Source organism: Fulmarus glacialis, unplaced genomic scaffold (assembly GCF_000690835.1).
Source record: "Fulmarus glacialis isolate BGI_N327 unplaced genomic scaffold, ASM69083v1 scaffold4259, whole genome shotgun sequence".
Classification (NCBI taxonomy): domain Eukaryota; kingdom Metazoa; phylum Chordata; class Aves; order Procellariiformes; family Procellariidae; genus Fulmarus; species Fulmarus glacialis.
In genome coordinates, this window is record NW_009231247.1 from 1,823 (window position 1) to 28,392 (window position 26,570).

General features: G+C 42.2%; 1 protein-coding gene across 1 annotated transcript; it reads left to right on the forward strand.

The window, feature by feature from the left end:
* Positions 1-206: 206 nt before the first annotated feature.
* MYB (v-myb avian myeloblastosis viral oncogene homolog) lies at positions 207-23,849 on the forward strand. The gene is made up of 14 exons (XM_009584484.1): positions 207-362; positions 1,962-2,033; positions 2,679-2,771; positions 3,187-3,407; positions 4,951-5,185; positions 6,008-6,088; positions 6,483-6,587; positions 7,902-8,158; positions 11,124-11,267; positions 11,668-11,782; positions 11,869-11,994; positions 12,668-12,778; positions 13,317-13,424; positions 23,192-23,849. The coding sequence occupies exons 1-14, from the start codon at positions 207-209 to the stop codon at positions 23,306-23,308; spliced, it is 1,941 nt and encodes a 646-aa protein (XP_009582779.1). The 3' UTR covers positions 23,309-23,849.
* The last annotated feature ends 2,721 nt before the right edge of the window (positions 23,850-26,570 follow it).

A 26,570-nucleotide genomic window follows, 5' to 3' on the forward strand; every position in this document is an offset into this window, starting at 1 on the left:
GTCTAAACATGCAGAGTAATACGAAGGTTGCCAGCCCTTTGCTTGTATCTGTGGATACCAAAAACAGCAGAACCAGTTCAGAATACTAGAACAACAGAATGCAGAACAAAATCTTGTTGTGCAAGTTTTAAAACTTTTATCTGTGTAACCTTTGTAAGGATTGTAGTGGGTTTTTTGTGCTTTGTAATTAAGTAGCTCAAGTCCTCATGTTCCACTCTGTGTCTCGCTGTGTTTCCGTCTGCAGTATATATAGCAGTGATGATGACGAAGAAGATGTTGAGATGTACGATCACGATTATGATGGTCTGCTTCCTAAGACTGGAAAACGTCACTTAGGAAAAACCAGGTGGACCCGCGAAGAGGTAAATCCAAGTTCATTCATCTCCTGCATGTAAAAAGATGGAGAGAGCATGGATCACGTTCTTCTCCAAGTTGCTTATCTGCAAACCACTTCAGTGACAGTCCCATGTATATGAACGAGGACAAAGTTTTCGACCCTTTAGCTACATCCAGTGTTTTATTTAACTTTGAGGATCGTTCTTCTCTTTTAAATAAAATGTATAAACACCATTTTTTTATGTCCACCAAGGTCTACGTTACAGGTATGTGAGTCTCCGTGTAATCCCTGTTGGAGAAACGGATTAAGAGTCACCTGCAGCAATGCTTGATTGTTCGTGCTGCCTCTTTTTGTTTGAAAACGGTTGCTATGCGAGAACTGACGTGTGTTCAGTGTCCCACAGCAGCAAACAACTGTGGCAGAAACTGCTGCAGTCCTTTTGTGCCATTTGAAATTTGCACTTTAATTGCAGCATTATGATTCTGAGTGGACATAAATTAAAAGCTGGAAGAAAGAAATCCAGCAGTACCAAAACTGAACTTTCAAGATCTATTTTGTTTTTGAAGGTCAGAATGCGTTTTAGTCACGGTACCCTTGTGCTGACTTTCTGGGTAAATTGTGGTATCAAATTCCTTTGCCAGGTGGCTATCCTGTGGCCATTTAACTGGTTTGAGTTTATCGTGAAATACATTAATACAGTTCTTAAGCTATGTTTTGACTTTCTCCTCTCTCACAACGTATATTGATATATAAACAGTGGCAGGTCACCTCTCACCGGCATTTTTAATTGTTTTTTAAATCATAGTCTGCTCTTACAGAGGTGGATGTGTTTATGATGTGGCCTGGGAGGAAGAGATGGAGCCGTGGAGCCCAGTGGCCACTGTCCTGTCACCTGAACTGGAAGGCGCTAATGGGGGAAGGGGGAGGGTTGCTCCCCTCCTCTTATCTCTTGGGGCAGTTCTCGCTTGTCTTACACTATCTCGATCTTTCCCAGTATATGAGATTGGTTTCTTTTGTCCTTAAGGTCTATATTTCTGGCCTTATCGTTAAAAATACTGGGCCAAATTTCTTGCTATTGCGAATATGCAAAAATCCCTCGCAGTGTTCAGGAGCAAAAAGGAGCCATTAGTTTTATTGTGCATTCATTGTACACGGATAGGCAATGAGCAAATTACTGGAACTCCCATTACTTGCAAGACATATAAGGCTGTGATTTTCAGAGGTCCCCAGACAGCTGGGTGCCTGAGTGTTACTGAATTTCATTGTTATTCTGATGGCTGGCATCTAAACATCCATGCCCTCCTGTAAATCCAGTACAAGAATAACAGTTACATTGCTTTGAGCAGTAAAATGGGAATGTATAATGCGAGTCAAAGAACAGCACAGAAAAAGTCAGTCTTTCTCCTGCAGCACAGTCAAGAGCCTACCAAAATCCACAGGAGTAGAAAAATCTCCTGATTTAGGCAATTAAAAACATGAGAAGACTACAGACCACCTTGCCTTGCACTCAGGATGCAGAAATAGATGCATAAAAAGCTCGAAGAAGGCAATTTTTTAAAATGTATTTCATTTGCATTGTAAGAGATTGCAATATTAAGTATGTCTGGTTTTTTTAATGATTCAGGATGAGAAACTGAAGAAGCTTGTGGAGCAGAATGGCACAGAAGACTGGAAAGTCATTGCCAATTTCCTTCCTGTAAGTGGATATTGGTTTCTGGTTCTAGTTCTAGTGACAACTCTTTTATCAGAGGTTTCCAAGTAAGGGAAAGGGGAGTGGTTGCTTTATAGTTACATTCTGTGGGAGATATAAAACCTCCACAGTTGGAGACCTCAGAAATTTAGTTAGAATATTGTGGAAACCCTTATCTTAATTTTCCTTTCATTTCTCACAAAGGGTTGGAAAAAATCAAACAAGCAAAAATGGGGGTTGGAGGGGTGTTGCACAGTAGACGGTCAATGTGACACAGAAACAAAATGTCTCAGCACAGAGAAAAAATAGCTTTGATGAATTGTAAGTGTGGTTTAGAAAATAATTGTTTTGTGAACACTTTGGCTGTTGTAGAAATACTGCGAATGAAAGCATGACGGCTGTTGTGCCAGACGGTGAAGATTCAGTTTGTGTAGTTTTGGTGATACAGTCATCACTGCAGGAATATTAGCTAGTTCAGTGAGCAAAGTGATAGTTGAGCACCTTCTTCTCTGACCTACTATATCCCCCCATATTGTTTAGTAGTGGTAGTAGAAATACGTCGGGAACAAGCATCCCTAGATAAGAGCGTTATCACTCTACATTCATCTTGTCTAAAGAATGATCTACTTTGCATATTTTACATTTCACTAGAATCGGACAGATGTTCAGTGCCAGCACCGATGGCAGAAGGTACTAAACCCAGAACTTATTAAAGGTCCGTGGACTAAAGAGGAGGATCAAAGGGTAATCAGTTTTCCTTTCCGTCTGATTAATGCCTTACTAGCAGATCTCATGTGTTGGGGAAAAACTGCTAGAGACTTCGGTGGTCTCAACACTAATACGGCCAGAGGCAGACTGATCCTATCAGTATCAATGCTTAGAGTATTTGTGTAGTGCTTTCTAAGTTTTCTACGAAAATTAATTAATGTTGCTTTACAGCACTGTAATGTAGAACTGCAGTCTAGAAATGCCTTAACTATTACCAGATTTTTCCTTTTGGGTAAAAGTATAAATGGGAAGTGGGGAAGCTTAATTGTGTGTTAGTTTTACCATGGCAATTTTGAGAAATGTTGTTGAAAATATTGCTCCACCACAGAAAAATTTCATTGATTCATTATGCATCGTTAAAAACAGGCAGTTTTTATGTCCTTCTTTGAAGGTAATAGAACTCGTGCAGAAATACGGTCCAAAGCGCTGGTCTGTCATTGCTAAGCATTTGAAGGGAAGGATTGGAAAACAGTGCAGGGAGAGGTGGCACAACCATTTGAATCCAGAAGTGAAGAAAACCTCCTGGACAGAAGAGGAAGATAGAATTATTTACCAGGCACACAAGAGACTGGGAAACAGATGGGCAGAAATTGCAAAGTTGCTGCCTGGACGGTAATGACATACACCTTTAGCTCTTAAATAGGAAAAAAGGAAAAAGCTGCAGGTCTGAGCAGTCCGTTTCAGTTGCCTTGGGCTGCACTTTATAAATCAAAAAGTTTTGGAATCGAAACCTGGAAAGCTAGTGACATCAATGTGCATTTTTCTCAGTGGGGAACTGTGCTGTTTGGTCAGTACATGGAACAGTATGCTATTTTTACATGCTTTTGATGTTTGCCACAGGTAAAAAAAAACCAGTAACTAGAGCAAGACCATAACAGTTTCCTAAATGTCTGTGCAATCTTATTTGTGCTTGCAATAACTGTCAAAATTTAAACTGATTTAACAGGGAAGGATCAGGCTCTGCAAGTGAAACGTAATTTACATTCAGCTAAGGGTATACCTTCAACATGAAATCCGGCCTGTTTGTTCAAAATTGTTTAAGAGAAGGCTGCTTCAACATTTTTAATGCTCCTGAATCATCCAGATGATTTTGACCTGTTAAAAATCCATGTATAAAACAGGAGAAACTGACTTCCTCAAACTCTGGTCCTGGAAATACTTGCTTGTCTCATTGAAAGCTTATACACAGCTTGCATATAATTTCAGAGATTCAGTGTCTTACTCGCTCTCTAGTAAAAGTGGCTCAACGTAAAGTGTAGTCAAGCAAATAATGTAAGCAAGGGAGAGGTTTCCCTTCCCATTTTTATTCCTGCTATTTGGTGAAACATCTTCAAGATCTAAATACAATGCCTAAGATCATGATAGCCTTTTAAGCGGGCATTCCCTAGGCTGCTTTCACCTTCTAGACGAAAACAAGCAAGGAATTGCCCCTTGGAAAGGTTTTTTTGTAGCTTCCATACATCACAGATACCGCTTTCAACAATACCATGTGGTGGTGATGTTTTTCAAATAGAGGAGCTGTTTCTAAGCGTACTCTTAAAATCTCACAGACTTGATAAGTTTGCTTTTTCTGACTCACATATGTGAGAATTTGATTCTCAGTTTTTCTGCAGCTAAGAAAAATCCCAACAGCTTTGTTTACTGAATTTGTGTGTATAGCGTGGTGTTGTCATTGTCTAGGTGGCCAGTTGGAAAGTTGCTTGGAAGTTAGTCTTTTCACAGCTGTTCTCCACAGTCTTTCTTTCCAGCCGTGAGATACAATAAAACTCCACTGTAATATTAAGGCTCAGGAAGATGATGTTGGCACTCCTTTAAGGTAGCCTCAAAGGGGTGTTAGCCTTTGCTGTCACCTCACCTCATGGGAAGGAGGTGAAGCTGAAGTTACTCATTTCTTGCAGTTTGAGGACCTAAGGCTTAGAGATTGCTTTAAAAAGTACATAAACATCTGTAGCCCATTTGTCTTTTCCCCTGTCTTGTATACTGAGCATCTTTCCTGAGAAGTTGAGAGTAGCATTTGTAAAGTTGGGGACAGGAGGAAGGTCAGAGAACAGCTCAAGGTTTAAACAGAAATGCCAACAGCAGTTTCCTGCCTATTAATCTGACTTGGAAACGCTCGTTCTTAAAACTCCTCAAACTGTATGTATTTCTGTTGCAGAACTGATAATGCTATCAAGAACCACTGGAATTCCACCATGCGCCGAAAGGTTGAGCAGGAGGGCTACCTGCAGGAGTCCTCCAAAGCCTGTCACTCCTCAGCAGCCGCTGGCTTTCAGAAGAGCAACCACTTGATGGCCTTTGCTCACAACCCGCCTTCTGCACAGCTGCCGGTAGCCGGCCAGCCCCCGCTGAGCAGTGACTACCCCTACTACCACATCTCTGAGCCACAAAACGTAAGCGCCTGAAAACGTGGGTTTGTTTTGTTTTGTTTTGTTTTGCTTTGTTGAATAGGTGGGTGCAATTTAGCCATACCTGATTTCAGGAAGCACGAAGGGTTTTCTCCCAGTCTTGGTGGACTTGTTTGTGTTCGATGTCAGGCGAGGACTTCTTTGACTTTGACTTCATTCAGTGATGCAAATATGTATGTTTCAAATTGGTCGCCGGCATTCAGGTGGTGGAATCGGGTTTGGCGTTTTTAATGTCTAGTAAGCAATGAACGTGTTTCCAGTACTGTTTCTTGTAGCGGTGAATATTACATTTCTTGAAAATCAGTTGAATCTGGTTAATTCTGTGTTCTGTGTCAAAATCTTCCACGTTCCCTTCAGTAATACTCTGTTTGTGGGTTGCCTGTCGGAACCGAGTAAACAAGTATTGTTTTTAATCTGATTCCTTATCTATTAATGATTAATAATGAAACAGGCTGCTGCTTCAGACAGTTACATTGTAGAGTTTTAGGCGGTAAGGAATTGCACCTTTTGCATTTTCACTTCAATTTAGAAAAATCTTACAAATGCATCTGTAAATTATTCATCTTTTCTCATTCAGGAAAGGTAGATATTTCATATATGAATTTTCTTTCTTCCTCTGTAACGTGTCATATTCCTAAAAAACTGTTCACTGTTCTTGTAAACATTGTTGGGTTTTTTGCTATTTCATCTCCATAGATTATAAATATTATGTACCTAAACCCGAAGTATGTTTAACACAAATTCACAGTGCAGGCAGACAGTATGATACAAATAATAACTTTTAGTGTCTTTTGCTTTTTGGCCTAGGTCCCTGGTCAGATCCCATATCCAGTAGCACTGCATGTAAATATTGTCAATGTTCCTCAGCCAGCTGCTGCAGCTATTCAGGTAGATAACTTGAACCTCATTTCAAGAGTCAATTTGTTAAACATTGGATAAGTCAAAATCGTACATTAAGGAAACATTTTAATGTAATAAGTGTGGTGAAGAGAGAAAATGGGGAAGGTGGGGGAGTTCTAACATGGCTAATAATTACTTCTTCTGAAGTGCATTTAAAACACAGTAGTTGACATCTGGTGTGATGGCTTTCACTTTCTCCATTTCAAATGTCTATACTGAAATTCAGCAGGGACTTTGGTAGTGGAAAACACAATTGACGTTTGTTTCGTCTTTGAGTCTAATTTGAGTCTGTTATAACCACAGGACGGCAAGCCATAAGCGTTTTAGTTGCTACATCCTATCAGACCTTTATCTTTTCTTTTCCCTTAACTCTTAATTTCAGAGACACTATAATGATGAAGACCCTGAGAAAGAAAAACGAATAAAGGAATTAGAGTTGCTACTAATGTCGACTGAGAATGAACTGAAAGGGCAGCAGGCATTACCAGTAAGATTGTCACTGTGTGCTTGGATGGAGGGATAGCAGCATTACCCCAGTGCTTGTCTTTTTAACTTTTTACTCCCCCTCTGCCTTCGATACTAATCAAGGCTCTATATTTCCGTTTTAAAAGGATGAAACATAGCACATATATAATCTGTACTTGCTTCGTAAATTCTTTTATTAAAAAAAAAAAGCAAACAGTTTGCAGGTATTTTACTTCACAAAGTGGGAGCAGGGCTGGGCTCTGTAACGTGATATAATATTGGAAACATGATGATTGTACGAAAATGAAAAATCCCACAGATCTTAAATCAATGGGATCTGCATTTCTGAAAGTGTGCAATGGTTCATGTGATGAAAATGTAGTGCCTGTACATTAGATTTTTCTTCTCTGTTGTATTCTTTCCTTCAGCTGTGTTTTATACACCTTGTAAGCTTCAGACTTGGTGCATGTTTGACAGTTTGTTTTACTTCTCCGAATAATGTTAGATTCTTCATAACTGCATGTGTGGAGCAAATGCTGGCTATTACTGAATTCTCACACTTCGTTGTATATGCCATTGGATGTTAATATGCGAAAACCCTTTCGTAATTACTTAACACCATCACCAAAGCCAAGAATCCCCAAATCGTTTTTGAAGATAGGTGATAGCCAGCAGATTCTTTTTTTGGGTAATATTTAAATTAATAGTAAAACAACTGCATGCATGATACGTTAGTTTGGCCACTTTTTAACTTTAGTTAATGTTTTGCAATTTCTTCTGTTGCATGATCACACTGGAAAGAAACTTCTGTTAATTTGTTCTTCTGCTTTCCTAACCACGTTGATTTGACAGCCTCTTCATTGCATTGGTGTAAGCTGTAGCATTAGACAGGGATAGAAGAAGAAAAGGAGATAAGCAAACAAAAGCAACTCTAACTCTTAAACCCTTTAGCCTTCTACAGTGCTGAGCGCTCAGTAGGGAAATCCTGCCGTTTCTTGCTTCTCACAAAAAATGACTTGCAGGCACTTTTTGAGCTTTTGGAGTAACACAGTATGAATTGATGATGTATTAGTAATGATATATGCTCATAATCCTGGAAGTAGATTATGAGGTAACTTTGGGATAACAAACACAAAGCCGATATTACTTAAAACGAGATCTTGCACTGATGAAAGGAAACATCTTGACAATTGTTTCATAGGCATAAGCTTTTAGATGATGATGCAACTACTTTTATCTTTCCTCCAGTGGCATCTGACACCTTGTGCAATTTCATTGCTAAGTTCCTTCTGCCTTTCCCCCCCCCTTTTCTTTTTTTTTTTCCTTCTTCCTTTAGACACAGAACCACACATCAAACTACCCCGGCTGGCACAGCACCACGATTGCTGACAGTACCAGGACCAGTGGTGACAATGCACCTGTTTCCTGTTTGGGGGAACATCACCACTGTACTCCATCTCCACCGGTGGATCACGGTTGCTTACCTGAGGAAAGTGCATCCCCTGCACGGTGCATGATTGTTCACCAGAGCAACATCCTGGATAATGTTAAGAATCTCTTAGAATTTGCAGAAACACTCCAGTTAATAGACTCCGTAAGTAGACTTGCCGCCTCAGGTGGATTCGTGCGTCGTGAAGGAGTAAGGGGAGAGGAACTAAATGTGTTTCTTTTTTTTTTCCGAGTAACTTCTAATTGCTACAAGATCTGAAGCTTAGCTTCTGACATAACAAAACGCGGCTGCTCGTAGATGAAGCCCTCAGGTGTGGATGCGTATGCTTTTTGTGGGTGTCTCCCTTTCCTGCTACATCTTGGTATGGGAGTGTGATTTTTCGCAAACTGCACAATAGGAGCTTGAAACAATCTCTCGATATTAAGTCTCCTTAAAATAAAATCAGAGACACCGTGAAAGATTTTAAAACAGTGAAATGATACTTATTTATATTTGAAGTGACACATGCCGTAGGTTTATGTGTGGCTGCTCGTGTATCTGCATCATTTTCTAAAAGTTTTTGTTGTAGCTTCAATAGCTGCTTCTCAAAGGTTAAGGAGCTTGCCCTGGCATATGTGAAGAACTGGAAACATGCGTTTTAAATGCCAGGTAGCTGACTGACATTGGCATGGGCCTTTTCTCACTGTGGTCTCTGGGATACTATGTGTAACAGAAGCGGCACGTTGAAATACGTTTGTTGGTGGCACCCTCCTTCAGCACCAGTGGTGTCTGCTTCATGCAGCATCACGTCCCATTCAGCACGTCCAGAGCAGGCGTGCAGGTTAAGAGGAGACTAGTCTTGGTTTAGAGCCCAAGGCACACATTTTTTGGTAGTGAAAGGCACTGTCTTCATACCAAGCAGAAAACCCTGGGCAAGTAGATAGTAAGGACATCATTTGACTCATTGTTTCTTTAGGGAGTCAGTTGCCAGCAACGCTACCAGGATGATAGACGGTTTGATGTGATCAAGGTATATATTGAAAACAAATAAGCGTTCACAGTGTTACTACTCAATTAAACAGGGTCAAGCTGAATTGAACTGGGAAAGACTTTGTTGGTGGTGGTGGTTACGGGCATATCCTAGCGCTGTATTTTCATGAGGTGGCACTATACACTGTCTTATAGCTCCGTGCCTCCCACGTTGTTTCAGGATCCTTCATCATGGGGTGATCTCAGCAGTTTTGAATTCTTTGAAGACACAGACACTTCGGCTAGCAAAGCTCCCTCAGGCAAAGTCGCGCAGCTTCAGCAAAGAGGGGCCAGTGCTTGTAGACCTCAAGGACACCCCATCACAAACTTGAGCAAAATCATGTCGAGTCAGGGCTCTCCTGGCTCACCAAAGTCCTTATCTGCCTCACAGGGCAGCGCGGCTCCGTGGGTCCTTCTTCGCAAAAGGAGAGGGCACTCCAGCCCCTTAGCCAGTGGCCACGGTAGCACCTTGGTCCTAGCTGACGTCAGCAGCTCAACTCCTCCTAAGCGCTCCCCTGTCAAAAGCCTGCCCTTCTCTCCCTCGCAGGTAGATCAAGACTTCTGCACAGATGTTACTAATTCTCAAAAGTCACCCCAGCCTTAACAATTTAGAAACTAATCCTTTGGAACAAATGACTAATTACCGTTGCGCTTGTTGATTTCACTCCGTGTTTGAATCTTCTCACTGCTCTTAGTCTTCACCGCTGGGTTTAGATCATCAGCTAACTGTTGATTCTCTTATTTTAAATTCATCTGTGGGGCTTGGGGGGTTTTTTGATTTGGATTATTTTTGTAGGGGAATACGATTGCTTGCTTTGCTCTTGCTGTTAACTCCTTCAACTACTAGAGTTTAACATTTCTGATCATTTGTAATACTTTCCATCTCTGTCCACTTACAGTATGATTCATTGACCTAGAAAACCCCAAACTGCATTTAAATAGCATTCAGGTTGTGAGACAAACTGACAACAACCAGAAAATTCAAATCGCGGCTCGCCATCCTCAACCCGGGCCATGTGGGGTGGAGTGGAATAGGAATGAGGAGGAAAATGGCCTGTTAAAATGGCCTGGCGTGCACTTCCAAATTCCTGCCGATGGTTGCTTTGTTTCACAGCTGTAGCACTATTTAAAAGTGTTTTGGTTTTTTTGTTTGTCTGTTTGTGTTGGGTTTGCCTTGGTTTGGCTTTAGTCCTTGAAGCCAGAGAAACGCTACTTCATGAAAAAAAGATCGCATGTAATGATCTCCCACTGTATCTCCCATTACCTATTAGGTATTTTAATCATACATCATTTATCCGGTGAAATCCGTATTTTCTTAGATGCCATATTTTTATAAAGTGTATTTTAATCCGATGCAAGTTGAGTCTAGAAGGTAGTACAGTGAATCGTTGTCAGAATAAAGGATACCACTACACTCACAGATTTGTAGACACTAGAAATGGAAACAATATTTTAGGTTACTAGGTAGAACTCATGCAAAAGCAATTTTCTCCAAACTAATACTGCCGCCTCCTTTTCGGTCAGCTATTTCCATTCCAAGTCACTCCATGCACCCATCACATGTGGCAGTTTTCTTTTTATGCTGTGAAAACGGAGCACTTTGTTTTGAGAGAGATGATAGGAAATTTATTTTCCTGTCATAAACACTTTATTTACTGCCTTAAAAGCACCTCGATTCCCTATATAAATCTTTGTGGAATTTAGCCCCATTTCCTGTAGGTTTATTCCTGAAACATCCCTTACTCATTTTCACCCAGTTCTCACTTGGGCACACTGCTCTTAATTAAAATTTATTTGCAGAAAATCCAAATCAGGCTTTTAAGATGTGGCTCTTGAAGTGGTGGAGAGTGTTTCTCACTGGAACGGAGTATCATTTTCTTTATAACTTCCCTCTCTATAAATGCTTGTTTTGGCTTCCTGAGTGCTCCAGCCAAACTGTTGAGTATTGTTTTGCCGTGTAGTCAGGTACCACATATACACCTACCCGCATCGTAGGGTCGGGCGAATCACTTATGTCAATCAGAAGGAAATAATTTCTTTTTCTTTTGTTCAATAACATCAACTTAAGAAGTCAACGTTGTAATCTGGATGTTCCTGTTGATTTTTCCTTTCCTCATCCAGTCACGAAAACCTGAACCTGGACAACCCTGCGCTAACTTCCACGCCGGTGTGTGGCCATAAGATGGCTGTTGCCACGCCGTTCCACAGGGACCAGACTTTGAAAGCTCAGAAGGAAAATCACATGTAAGTCTGTTATCACATTGTCTTGCCAGATTCCCGAGGGTTCATTTCTTCAGGTTTGCACGCAACCAAAGTGCTGGGTCACTGTATGCTTCCTGCAGAGTTGTTTGCTAACACATTCAGATTTTTCTTCATTTGAAGTAAAACTTCCACTTTATAACTGTGGAGGTAGGTTATTAATACAGAACAATCATGCATATAGACTCGCCAGTTTTTTGAATAAAGCCATTCCACCTTATCACAGTTCAATAGATGTTCTGCCAGAAAAGCAAAATGGATTATAGGATTGCAGGAAAATATTTGTCCGAGTCTTAGAGCAGCCACTGCCTGTATGCACGTATTTCTGTAAAGAGATAATATTTCCAAGCGTGTTCCTTTAAAGTTTTTCTCCCTCTTTTTAAAGATTCAGAACTCCAGCAATCAAGAGGTCGATATTAGAGAGCTCTCCAAGAACACCCACTCCATTCAAAAACGCACTTGCAGCTCAGGAAATCAAATATGGTCCTTTGAAGATGCTGGTAAGAAGGAAACAATGATAAAAGTTACTTTGATACTAGTGCAGTGGGATGTTCTGGGACTTGGATATAACGTTTCTTCCTTTCAGCCTCAAACTCCGACTCATCTTGTAGAAGATCTGCAGGACGTTATCAAGCAGGAGTCGGAGGAATCTGCAATAGCGGCTGGCCTACATGAAAGTGGTCCCCCTTTGCTGAAGAAAATCAAACAAGAGGTAAATCTCAAACTTACCTGAGGCAATTTAATTCAGCACTCTTTGCTGAGAAACTTATACCAATACCTTTTCTGTTAAATAGCTGTGTCTGTTTTTCTTTCATGTGAGCCCCAAGATCTTAGTGTCGGTTCTATATAGTATACTAGGCATGCCTAATTCATCTCCCATTGATTTCCATAGAAGTCTTTCTGCTGTTTTCAGCAGGGGTTTGCTTGGGCTGTTCTAATGCAGTTTCTGTTTGAAACTTAAAAAGAAAAAAAAAAATTAGACAGGAATTTGGAATATTGGTGAAAACTATAGAAGAACCCCACAGGGACCAAGCTCCATGGAGTGACTTAGAAACCTGAACAATTGAGGACATTGCATTATATTACTTTGACACTAAAGTTCTAAAAATACATATATTCTCAATCCTTTCTAGGGGATTAAACTCCTGAATACTGTCAGAGCGCTGAGTGCAAGTATTCAAAGTTTTATTAGGTGGGGACTTTTTTGAGAACCTTAAACTTTTTTCTTCTGCAAAGAGCAAGAGTGCTGTAAAAGACAGTACAGTAAACATGCATTATGCACAGCTGTGAAGAATATTTATTCAATTTATTTAGCAACTGACAGATAAATCTCCTCCTGGTCAGTTAGGTACTGGTTTTTATCATGGTGCCTTTCTTGCTTTCAGGTGGAGTCTCCAACAGATAAAGCTGGAAATTTTTTTTGCTCGAATCACTGGGAAGGAGAAAACCTGAACACTCAGCTCTTTACACATGCGTCTACTATGGAAGATGTGCCAGTAAGTGCAAGTTTTCACACCACCAAATGAATTCTCTGCTTTACATCCCTGTTGAGTTCTTAAATGCAAGAGAGAATATATTTTGTCTGACCTTCCTCCTCACAAGTAGGCATTATTCATTATTTCCGTATCGTTTTCCTGTATTAAGCATAAGAAGCAAAATCCCGCTCTTAATTAGATCACTGTAATGCCTGTAGAAGGTAGCAGAAGTTGCAGTCATCGTGCAGCCCACAGTCTTTGTAATGAGCCTGTACTTGGAGGACGCCTGCACCTGTATATAGAAATGACTATGTCACGGAGTTAAAACTGGTAAAAGAAAGAGAGAGTCTGTTTTGTTTTGTGCAAAGGAGACCTTGCATGAGCATGGTTCCCTTTGCTTCACCGGGACTATTCAGTGTTACTGTTATTCTTGCATTTGTCTGGGACTGTGCCCAGTGTTGCACCCTCTGCAGTCAGGCTGAGTTTGCTTTTAATACGTTTGAATTCAGGTTGTTCTCTTGATTTACTGAAAACCGTTTTTTTTTCTTTTCCTGCTCAGAATCTTCTTACCAGCTCCATTTTAAAGATGCCCATGTCTGAAGAGGATGGTAGTTTTCACAAAACATTTTCAGTACCTAGGAACAGGCCACTAGCTAGTCCTCTGCAGGTAACTATTCTTTAATAAAAATACCCTTTGAATGTGAAAATACATATATATATATATTTTGCTTTCTCACAGACTGATTTTAAGTTTTGAGTATGGAAGAATGAAAAGTTCAGATGAATGTGGTTGAGGATCTCACTTTACCTGTGGAGCGTGAGGACGCGGAGCCTACAGCTTGCCACGAGGCTAAACAGGGCAAAGCCCCGTGCTGGGGCATTGTAACTCAGCTGGCTCCACTGTTCAATTGGTAGGATTGAGAATTAACGCTGGCCAGGGGCTTTTTCCTCTAGACTTCTTGTAGGCGGCTCTGCTGTTTGGGAGAGCAGGAGAGTTGAGTGGTGTGGTGGTGGCCAGGACTTGTCACTGGCTTCAGGGCGAGAGCAGAGACTCTGGCACTGCCCGGCTGGCCGGCACAGGTGCAGTCAGGATTGCCCGCCCAGCCTTTCCCTGAGCGCAGGCTGAGGTCGTCCCAGAAAGGTGGTTGTAAACGGTGGTCTGAAGGGGCCTCCTAACGCTTATGGCCAGTCGTACGTCTTGGGATCTCTGAACTGAATTAAATGTGCGACTGTTTTAATGTGAGCCAGATGCGAGGCTGGGTTTTGCGTATTTATGGTCTTTCCAAGTGTTAACAAACGTGTACAGTTGCTGTTGCATAGGGCCTGATCCAAACCCCACCAAAGTCATTAGCAGACTCTTTGTCAACTCTTGTGGACAGAAGTCCTTCAGAGAATGAAACGCAGTGTAGATAATGATCAATTATCCTTCCACCACAGCCTGTATTTTTGAGGTAGATAAGTAAGTGATTTTAGATCCCTTCTCCACATGGACGAATTGAGGGAAAGTGTCTCATTCCCCAGGGTGAGTCACTGTCAGAAAGGAAATTATAACTCCGTAGTTCCTGACTTTCAGACAGGTAGTCCACATGGCTAATCCTTTCTTTCCTCCTTCTTTCCAGAATTTACATTAGGGGTTATTTACAGTAGGAAGAAATGAACAAAACCTGGTTTTGATTAAGCATCTCTAGCCAGGCATTATAAAGTGAGATATTAAGATTTCACACATGTCCCCGTTTGGCGCAGTTTGCCATGGAGTAGGTTCGTATTTTGCACTGCAGAATCATTTGATGAAAAGCAGCTTTGGAGAGCAGGGACCGTGTCTCCCCTCTGCATGGGGGTGTCCGTCGGGGCCAAAGACTCACGGTCCATATTGCTTATTTGCTCTTTTCTCATGAGCCGTGTTTCTCAGCTGCACCGTGGTAGACAGCTAAGAGGAGGGTGTGAAGGTCCACTGCCCCTGGGTTAGGGCAGTTATTTAGGGACTGAATTCAGACCATCTCACGGCAAAGGAGCCCAGGGCTCCAGCTTTGCAGGGGGTCACTGGAGCTCCCCGGCTGGTGCATGGGAGGAGGCTGCTGGTCCTGCTGCCTTGCCAGCACGCCAACGCCTGGCCATGTCCCCCAGCCAAACTCCGGGCTCCTCCATACGTTTAGAGCAACATTTTCAGGTAGCTGAACAGAGTATGTTGTGGGTTGTCCTGTTAGTGGTAGTTGCCTGCGCTCTGCCTGTAATAAAAATGAAGCGTCTGAAGTGCCTGTAAAATAGGCTCTTTTGATCTTTGGCATAACAGTGTTATGTTTCCTGCTATCTAAAAATAATTTCTTTACAAGCCGCTGTAAATGAAAGGGCTTGTTTAACCTTCTCTCCTCACTCGTGCTGATTCTGTTCAGGAAGTTTACAAGAGTCAATTTGTGGGCCGTTCTGGATCCCATTCTTCAGCCCTTGCTCAGGAAAAGCCTTTAATTTTGCATGTTAAAAGCCAGGTATTCTCATTGTTTGGACAGAGATGACTTTTCTTTAAGTAGGAACTAGGTAAAAAATGACTTCCCAACTCATCTTATTGTTTAAAACGTGTTGAACTGAAAGAAAAAGCAGTTGTAAAATGCCCCAAAATGAATACTTAGTATGCAGCTTCTTGGTGTACCAGTATGAAGATAAAAGTATTCTGACTGCCGGCGAAGAAACATTGAGTGTTTCAGCTGAAATGTAATCCTAAATGAAGAATGAGGCTAGCGGTTTCTGTGACAGTGGCACTTTCAGACAGCTTTTTCAGAATGAAATACCGACTTTTTGTAACAATGTGGTCTTGTCTGCTGACTGCTGCGCTCTCTGAATTGGACTTAGAGTCATGGTTAAAAGGGAGAATCTGCTTCTTCCCTGCTCAGACTTGCTTGGCCTCACGTCAGGGGGGAGTTTGGCCCTGTACAGCTCAGAAAGGACAGGCGGTCTGGCTCTCTTTCATGCCAGAAACTGCTGCTGCTCTGCTCTAATGCTTCTCCCCCTCGTCCCAGTGGAGCCGGACGTCTGCGATGAGGACACAGCGTGTCTGAAGGGTGCAAAGCAACTGAAAATGTTAGCGTTTGCGCTTGATTTTGACTGGTAGCATTTTGTAGGTTTTTAGCATGTTCTTGTGTTCTACACTTTCTAGTTTATAATTTGGTAAATTGCCCACATACGTCTACACGCACACTGACACACACACAAACACTGGACTAAATCCATTGATTCCATACAGGTAGACATTAGACACGAAGGAACTCACCTGGGTGAAATTTAATTGTGTCTGCATATGTTTACATTGCTGCTGTTAATATTTTGGGCCTGATCCAACTGTTCTTACTTAGGCAAATTCTCATTGACTTCAGTCCAGGTAAGAATTATAGCACTCTCTGCACCTTGGGATGTGTGCTTGGAGAGGAAAGAGAGAAAGAAAGAGAGCGCAAAGCTTACTTTTTCTTTTAATATGCTTGGTTCTTCCATTTTCTTTTAAATTTGAACTTACATAAGAGGGAGGTAGCATGTTTACCAGCCCGTAGTATTTTTCATTGCTTTAATAACTTGCACTGTATTTACATAAAGATATTCGGCTAGCAATAAGCTCACCAAAGTGCCTGATTACTTACTGTTTTGCTGTTAAATTCCGAAGAAGGCAAGAGTAACAAATGTTCAAAACAATCTCTAAGGATACTTTTTACTGCATTTTGGACACACAACTGATCATATGCAACTTAGCAAATAGTAGTTGCTGACCATATCAGGTAGCATGATATGATTCACCATCACTTAGGAGGAACAGCATGTCACATCATTTGGCGTGTGAGGTCAGGGAGCTGCATATAACTATACTGGGAACGTGGTGGTATCGGTGCTGCACTAGAGCAATGGGAGAAAAAGCCCTCATAGACCCAAGGTGAGTTTGGGCTTCATCCTCATTTGGTCCGCTGGTTAAGTCTCTGGAAATCATTGGATGTAAAGGCAGGTGTGTGTAGCATCTTTCTGGTAAGGTATGAAGCTTCAGCCAGCTTTTTTATCCTGCGTGGCAAATCTCACGGTATTCTCTTACTGGCAGGAATAGGAGATGTCTCACCAAACCCAGGTGTTGCCTTAGGGTGGAATTGCTCTAACACTCCATTGCATGGATCCCAAATACTTCTGCTTTATATTGGTGGAGTTAGTTACAACCTGTATTTTTGCGTTCTATATTTTTGTCATTCAAACAATACTTAGTTTCACTGTGGGGAGTTTTTGGCCTCACTAGGAACTTTTCCAAGGGTTAAGATTTTGGGATAACATATGAAGCCCTTATTGAGGCAAACTGATGACCTGTAGTGAGCATTTGCTTGAACAGTGCCTCGTAACAGGTTACGTAAAAACTGTGTTTCTGGCCCTTCCTGTGTAAAAATTGTGTTTTATTTCACATTATGTTCCATAGCAGTAGCAGTACATAATGCACACTCTCCTAACATAGGCATTTTAACAGGTGATAGAAAAGTAGGCTAAATCATAGACCATCCACTTAACCCTGCAGGCTATCAAAAGACACCATGAAATGGAACCTTTTGAGAAAATAGCGCTGCTTTGATATCTTCTTCCCCCAGTAACAAAGGAAACAACACAAGGTAGAAGCCCTGCAAGCTAAAGAGAATGATGTTCTTCAACCTCTAGCTCCTGTCACTTTCCATTTTTTAACCACAGACTGACACGTTTGAGCTCGAGTTTCCTGACTTTCAGCGGTTTATGTAACCATTTTCTTTAAAGAGTAAGTTTAAAGGATTTTAAAACAGTTACTTGGTTAACCTTTTCAGGTTAGAGTGAGAACTGTCATTAACTTTAATTTTCTCCGTTTAAAAAGTGAAATATGGAATTTCATTTGCAGCTGGTTGTCAGACAAACTGCATAGGCGAGGCAGCGTGCTCTCCTGCAGCAGCAGACTTTCTCTGGTTTTTCTCCATGGCTTTTTTGGGGCAAGAAGATCCCACAGTCTCATACTCTTCTTTGTTTAATCAAGGGAGAGGGGGAAGCAGGCTGTACTGAAGCCCCGGGAGGTTTAAGATTTGCACAGCAAGGGAAGGTAGCCCTGTGTGTTTCCCTCACTTGTGTTGTCCCTTCTCTCGCCAGTGGCTGATGTGTAGGGGAGCTGTGCTTGGCACAGCTGAGGGAGCAAAAGGAGGTTCGAAGGTACAGGTCAGTCATCACATGTTTTCCTCCCAGGGCAGTAGAATATGGGTTGCAAACAGATCAGGAGTTACAGTTGCCCCAAGCAGGCGATGGTCTCTCAGAAAGAAGAAGAGTGACAGCTTAACTATCAGCCATTTGCAGCAATGTGTTCTGATCCGTGAATAAAAAAAATTGCTTAAGGACAAAACTAGAAAGGGACTGGGTACCTGAATGTCAGTTGCAGGTGCTTAGCCCATTTCCGTATCTCTTCCATTAACCTTACTGGAAAGCTCATACATCTCAAACAGGAGTTTTGTCCGAGTAAGGGCTTCAGGGTTAAGCTCTTAAAAGTGCTACCAAGTAGCTCTTTCTAGCTCTGGTATCACACTTGTACTAAAATCTGAAAAGTTGGACCGTCTTACTCTCTCACATTTAGCAAGCTGTATTTCTGAGAAACTGGGGAAGCCCCAGAGTTTAGGAGACATTTGTCCCATGCCCCAGAGGAGAACTAGCAACATGAGCAGAAATAGTGCTCTGCTTTAGCAAATTAAGTAGAATTCATTTATGGTCACTTGAGTCTTTAATTAGTCTTTACTGTTTGGTCTTGATAAGTAAAAGGGCTTCTCTTGGTTCTGCATCCTTACAGAACAGAAAGCCATACTATTCTACATGATACGCATGATTACTGCTAGGAAATTGCTTTGTTTAGGGCGTTGATTGTTTTACTGTTTCAGAAGGAGTACTGCCTTCTTTTCAGCGGCATGTTCTGCGCATTATCCATACTGTGTAATCTAAGGGAACATGGCAAGAAATCCAGCTTTTTGCAGTAGAGAAGCACGATAAGATACCTTCTAATAGTCTGAGTCTTCTAAATATTTTAAACATTTTGGGTTCTTTTTGTTTTAAATGCCAGTACAATTTGGCTAAATTAATGGGAATGTATGTAACACCAGTAACTTTGCGGGAGTTGCTGAAGATACCTGCCAGCGTAGCGGAGATTTAAAGTCTGTCTTCTAACACAGTTCTTTGCCCAAAGATTTTTACTACACTTCCATCAGTTTGGGAGCTCGGTACTGCAGGACTGCAGCAGCGTTTGGTTTTGGCATCCACTCCTAACAGGCAAGGTGTCGTAATGCAGGAGCTTTCTTAAGCTATGCAGACAGCACATGAAAAGGCGGTCCAGGCTCCGAGTGCAGAAGGACTAGTTCTGTTAGAAAAGCACTTTTCCACAGTCTTTTCTTTCCTTACTCTGGCCTGTTTTCTCTAGATGGTCCAAGTTTTTATTTAAAGTGCTTTAACTGGATATCCCAGTTACAGCTTTGACAGTTTGTTTACAGTTCACATCTGCCTGAGGGCAATTGAAGGCACTTACAGGATAAGTGAGGTAGTTTTGCTGCCAGGAGAAGGATGTGCTGGTAAGATTACTGAGGTTAAAAAAAAATGAACCAGGGAGAATGACATAGCTGGAATTGTACCATCGGTCTGTAATTTTATCCTATGGGAACTCATAGTAGTATACCTTCTTCTCCCCCCCACTCCCTGTTTTAACTTAAAGAGAGAAAACTGCTGTGTCTGGAAGAGAAAAATACAGCTGGAAGTACTGGCTGAAAAGGCTTAAGTTCTTTCAGCTGACAGCAAAACGTAGCATAGTGTCCCGCTCTTTGAGGCAATTAAAAAAAAAAAGTATATGGAATGAATTGTACTGCGGAAATCCCTTTCTCTCCCCACTACTACGGATTTAGGTGCCAAAACGAGTACCTCACTCTTAGATGGCTGAATTTAAGTGGGATGAATTCACTGAATCAATGAAAACATGCCCATCAATTTTGGTGGGTTTTGGGTCAGGCCTTTTGGCTTCTAGTTACAAAGCTTTTGCGTTTCCATCTGTTGATTTGCAGAGTTGGACCTTTAAATGTGATAGGGGAGATGCCATGAGCATTCTGCAAAAGGAGTGGTTTGACTTTGCTTTCTGTGCTGTTCTCCTGCACGCCTCCAGCTTTCTGCCCGGCTCTCTTCTCTTTCGATACGCTTGCGAAGCGCTGCTTTCTGCGGGGCGCTGCCACTTTCCTGGAACGGAGCCCTGTCGACACCCGCTGCGGTGCTGGCGTGGAAGGGGGCGTTCTGCTTCTCCCTTTTTACTAAGCGCTCCCGTAGCTGTGTGTGCCCAGCGACGGCAAGGAGCGCTGCCTGGGTCCTGGGACCCAGCGCTCCCTGCCAAGAAGGGAGGTAAAACTTTTCGCGTCGGGATGACTTTCACATGTGCCTCCGGCACTGCGCTGCAGGGCTGGCGAGGCAAAGGCATTGTGCTTTGTTTTGTGTTGGCTGCTGGGAGCCAAGGCTTCAGGCAGAAAATGTTTATTAAAAATACCCACTGTAATGTTATCTGAGTTCCCCAGGATAGAATTGAAAGTTGTCTTAGTAAATATACTACTTTAGTAAATATACTACTTTGGGTCAAATTCTGCTTTCTTTATGGAGCAAAGCTCTCACCACCGCCAGTGAGACTGCAAAGTTAGTCTCTTCTTACAAATTTGTCATAAGAGGAAAAAAAATAGTGTAATGTATTTCTGGGGAAATAATACCAGGGTCAAAACTCTCTGGGGAGATTCTCCCGCGATGTCTCTACGGCAAAACTTAAGTAAGTTGTTTCAAGCAGGCTCAAGTCAGGGGTCTCGCTGACCCTCCTGCCACTTGCTGCGTCTGCTGCCCAATGCTTCCCCGGGGCGGCCGAGCCCGGAGGGAGGGCAGAGGGTTACTGCCTCCCGGAGCGGCTTCTGCTGCGCTGACACCAGGTTAAACGAAGACCAGGCTTTCAGTGGAATGAGTGACATGTAGCAGCCTGCTGAGATGTTGGAGATACCAGGATACAGATTTATTATTTTTTCTTCTCTAAGCACATGGCTGTTAATACAAAGAGCTCAGTGTAGATACTAACAACTAAGCCTAATTTAAGAAATCGGGACACTTCTTGCCTGAAGTTACTTCTATTTTTTAAAAATTGACATACTGTGACAGATGGAGTTTTCCTTACCTGTTTTCAGTTATTTAGGGGACTGCTGATCTCACTTTTCTAGAGCAGTGCATTTGAGCTTTTCGAGATCACGGGGAAATACACGTATTTTTGTCCTTTGAAATGATGGATATTCTGGAACTACCAACTGCTCTTTGAGGTGTACTGACTTCTAAGTAAATCCGATGGCATTGTACCAGGCATTAATTTGGTCCCTGATGCAAATACCTCTAAAATAATAGGGTAAAATATTCACAGGTGCCTGAGTCACACTGAGGATCAACAGGAGGCTGTACGTTCCCAGCTGATGTAGGTGCCTTCGAAAAAGTTACCCTGGAAGCTGTTTAACCAAAACATAAAAGAAGTTGTGGCGTGTCGCATGCATGTCTGCGGCATGCAGAAAGTATGTCACACCTGCTTTTTGGCTGTGGTGTGTGCCCTAGGCTGAGCCACAGCACAAGGTATACAGCCAGCCCAGAAAAAAGAGGTGTATGGCATGTTTGTTGACTTCACAGATGCGGCTTTCCCCCAAAAAGCTGCAGAAACTGAATGATTTGAGGCCTGACCTGGTTCTCCTTCACACAGAGAACTCCCACTGAAGCTCAGCAGGAGTTTTGCCTGCGAAAAGGCATTAGGAGCAGAGACAACATTTGGAACTTCTCTACAGAGAAGGGAAAGCCATCTCTAGGGAAGCCCAGCAGAAGTTTACAGAGGACTAACATGCTTGCCCTCATCTTGGCCACACGGCTTGCTTATTCATTGGTTTTGTCCCTTTTAAACTATAAGCCCTCTGAGGCAGGGAACCTCGGTCCCTGTGTTTGTACCAGTGTCCCGATTAGGGCATGTTACGAGAAATTATTTGTATTCCATATGTTGCCCAGCCTTTTACTATCCATATGTCTCAGATAACACTGTTTACAGTCAGAAGAGAAGTCTCCAAACATTTAGGCCAGAGAATAATTTAAGGATCCTCTTGCAGTTAGCAACTAGAAGGAGCAGCATAAAGAGCCATGGGCACGCCAGGACAGTTCGCTCTGAGCAGATGGTTTGCGGTCCACTAAATTATGCTTCACCCAGCGTCCTAGACATTGGGAAGGCTTTGGCCATCTCATTGAGCAATGTAGATCGTGAATTGCAAAGATGATCCTTCTTGAACGCAGAGGAAAATAGAGAAGGGTTTCTCCTGACTTGTCTTTGTTCGTGGATCTTGGGCGTAGACCTCAATCTTCGACAGTACTGGGATCTCCTCACGGAAAGCAGGCAGCTTTCCGTTAAGCAGTTGTGTGCATTTTTGGAAGGCAGGGTATTCATGCAACAAGCTCCATATAATAGAGGTTTTTTTCAGGTCTTAGTGAATATCTCAACGTGGAAAAGCAGACGCACTGAGTAAGTGAAAGAGTTCAATAAAAAAAAAATAAAAGCATGTGTAAATGTGTGTATATACTGGTAAATTCCAGGAGCTTTGAAATTTCATTACTGTTTATAGCTCAAGGCAATGAGAAACATCTCACATGTGTAGTAAGTAAATAAATACAGTGCACACAGCCCTCTGCAGATATGTTTATCTCACTTTAACATTATACTAAGTGGTGTCTGTAACCTCCATAAATACCACAAGAAGTGAAATGGCTTACACAGTAATTAAAATGCTGTTTCTGCTGAGAGTCGTCGTCGTCCCCCCCCGCCTTCTCCTTTGCCGGAGGAGCTCTGCTAATGGGCACGTGCTAATCGCTGTGCACAGGTGAAAGCAGCTTTGAGCGCGGGACTTTCTGTTAGCTGTGGTCAGGCTGCCAAGATTGTCAGGTTCGTTTAGGGAATGCAGGGGCAGAGCAGCTGTATTTCTAGAGTGAAGGTTCCACAGGAATTTGTGTGTGGTGATAGCACTGAACATCACAACCGTGGGCTTTAACCTCTCTGTGCCCTGTTGACTGTAAAGTCCACCTGCAAATAAATTCTCTTTTTAGACCTTTCACAGAAGGGAAAGATTAAAGGCAAGGCTATAGATATGGCCTCGTAGAGAAGACACTTTGAGGCAGAAGTGGGGAGGTTTGGATCCTGGCTCTTGTGGTGTGCCCCTCTGCAGGGGCACTGAGAAGTGGGGGTGGTATTTTTTTGCCTGTTGCATTGAGATTTCAATTTCTCTGGAGATGGGACAACATCCTGCGTGTTCATGCAACACTTAATTGCGAGCGGGCCCAGCTTCAGCTGGGGCTACTAATAAATCACATGACATTCACCCCAAATCTCAATGCCTGCTTCTAATTTAGCATCTAAACAACGCCTGGGAGTCAGCGTCCTGCGGGAAGATCGAGGATCAGATGGCCCTGACGGATCAGGCGCGCAAGTACATGGCCGCCTTCCCCACCCGGACTCTGGTGATGTGAAAGGGTCGACGGACAGAGAAGCATTATGGTTTTGAGAACACTTCACCTCCGCTGGGAAATTCCTGTTCCTCTGCATGAAAACTTTTCATGAATGGGAGAAGAGCCTATCTTTGTTGTGGTACAACAGTTGGGAGCAGCACAAAGTGCATTTAGTCACTCAGCATATATATTCTTGTTGGATTTCACCCAACTTAAGAGGATTTTTTTTTTTTTTTAATAAATGATACTTGCCTAAATTATTAGGTATTAAGTTTGAATCAGTTATTAATGATCTTAAGTGCAGACTTACAATAAAGGTAATTTTTTTGTACTTTCTGAGATCAAGCAGACCTAATACACCAGTATTGTTATTTCAGTGATGTGCTAGCCAGGGGTGGGGTTTTGTTTGTTTCTTTTTTATTTTTTTTATAATAAAAGAGCAGGTACTCAAACAGATATATTTTAAATCACTGAACAAAATGCATTGGTGTAAAATACCGAAGTGAAAAGCATTACTACAAACGCTAGTCTGTGCAAAGGGGGAAAACTGATCAAGATCGTGAATGCTCAAACATCCATGCCTCTTGAAATACTCTTCCATTCTGTTATGGTTCTAGGCCATTATACATTGTGTGTTTCTGTTTGGGGGGGGGTAATTAGCTTGCTTGAAAAAATATTACTGTATGAAACATAGATTTATGAGAAAAATTATATTTTTATTCAGTAATTTAATTTTGTAAATGCCAAATGAATACTGTGTTTTGCTGCTACAGACCTTAGCGTGTAGACATGCTGCTAGTGTAAAAGGAGCAGTAGAGCTTTATATGGAAAGAAAACAAATGTTGATGTTAGCTAATTGACTATGCACTAGCATTTCAGACCTTTTTATTTTAATTTTTTTTATATCATTTATATTTTTTCCCCTTTTTTTATAAGCAATATTTTTGAACACTGTTCCTGGGAGATTTTTTTTTTTGTCTGGATGTGTTGTTTTGTTTCTCATTGGTTTGTAACAGCATGCATTGCACCTTCATATGTTTGGGAGAACACTGTCTTGTTCATGTTGTTTGTTTTGTTCCATGTCTTGCTAATTGTTCCCTAACTTGGGTCTTGTGTACTGAATCAGGTTCTTAGAAATATATGGTTCTTCGTACTGCCATACGAAATCTTTATCGATATGGCGAAACACTGATTTTATTTTATTTTTTTATTGTTTGTTTTTTTTATAACAGCCTTCGACTTTGCTGCCTTAATAGCGTTTGGTGCAGCTTCATCTGCACTTAATTTTTTATACGACAATGTACTGCCTTGTAGATAAATAAAGTGTGTTCTTTTTTACTTAAACCTGCCTCGTCTCCTAATCTTGTTTGTCTTTAGTGTTTTGGCGGTGTTGTTATAGGCAACAATCAAGCCCAGAAGGTTTTTTCCAGCACACTTAGATAAGTAAGGAATAGAGTTTTGCACACCATAGGTAGTGCAACATCCTTGGTTCTCATTGACTGTTAAGGAAGTGGAAGGGGCACAGCACAGAACAGTAAGCATTTAGCATGTTGCTGTTGCGGGCTTGAGGCACGTCTCTAGTGACACCAAAGTCCAGGTCAGCTTCAGCCGGCCAGAGGCTTACTGCACCTTTTGTGCAAAACTGCTGTTCTCCCAAAACACTGGATAATTTATTTTTCATCTAAGACCATCAGCTCAGTAACCAACTGAATAAAAGCAAAATATTCTGGAGTTCCTATACTGTAGAACAGATTTTTTCACGCTTGTCTTACGAAACCAGAGGTGAGAATATACTTTGAAACCTGGTGCGTTAGGCTGCACAGCAAATAATTGGGCAGACCTGCAGAGCCTCATGCAGCATAAGCACTGAGGACATTCAGCCCCAGGAATGCTAGAGAGTGAAAGCAATTGCCAACAAAACGAAGCGAAAAAAGATGCAACCTGCCAGGAAAAAAATTGTATTTTATTTAGTAGCTTGAAAATAAATTGTTTGCTGAAATTTAAGTTGATGTAAGCGCTTCAAAGTCAGACTGATATTCTGCACAGGCTTCAGCTCCATGAAGGAATTCATTCCTCTTTCCAAGCGTGTGTAGCCATGTATAGGCTGAGAGCCCCCAAAGGTGCCTTCCCATCCTTTTTACTCCTCTCCCAGCAGCCTGCCTAGTCCTCCCAGCTGAAGCCACGTGCTGGCCCTCAAGCCAGGCAGTGCACAGAAAAGGAGGAGCAAAAAGGCCTTTTTCAGCCTTTTTCACCCTCTGCAAGATCCCTTCTCATGTGCTTTTGGCTTTCAGTGTGAGAAGGGACTGGTGCTTGCAGCAGCCCCCTCCAAGTTTTGCCTGTGTTTCCCATCTAAACCCCATGGGCAGTTTGGGCTCTCATCGAATGCTGGGGGGCTGGGGGAGAGCCAGCCCCGAGGTAGTTTCGGAGCAATTACCGCAGGCAGGGCCCCAGCGCTCGGTATGGATTACAGAGAAGGGGAAGTCTGCAGGAACACTTGCCTGTGCAAAGGCTGCGGGCTCACGCCGTAAAAACGCTTGTGCAAGACGTGAGGGAGGACGGCAGGGCTCGATGGTGTGCAACTTGGGAAGAGGGAAAGGTCTGCCTTTGAGGCATGCCACAGCTTAAGCAACGCGTTACAGCTTAAAAGAAAAAAAAGGGAAAAAGAAACACCAAGCTTACAACAGGTCTTCAAGGCAAAGCTCTTGCCTTGTAGGGCTTGTAGGCTGTAACTGCACCCAGCGTGGCTGAGTTTAAACAGATCATTACCTAGTGCCCAGTGTGGAGCCATGCCAGGAAACATGGAGGCTCAGCAGGTGCCCAGCATAAGGATTGGGGTTTTTTCCCCCTACACCTTCAGTTGCTTTAAAACCCATTTTTAACATGCAAAACCATTGCAGTAATTGTCTTGTTGATGGGCACACTTAGAGCTAATACAGAGCAAAATGTTTCTTTTTCCCCTCATTTCATTGAAAATGCAAAACACTTGGTAGATTAGGGAAGATTTGCATATGTTTCTGCATGCATGTGGCACTCTGCATGAGGGAAGGAAGAGGCTTTGTTTGAATGCTGTAGCCCAGGAACCTGGTTATTTTTCCCCCGCTAATACTCGCTAAGTTTCCTTTGCCACAAACTACCACCTCCTACATGTCTCTCTCACACAAACCATCCCCACGTGACCATGTTCTGTTTACCGTCTGAAATACACATCTTTCTTTTAGAGGTCCAAGAGAAGTCCTACCTGCCTGTTAAATTCCGTCTTGAGCATCGGTCAGGTGAGACCTGT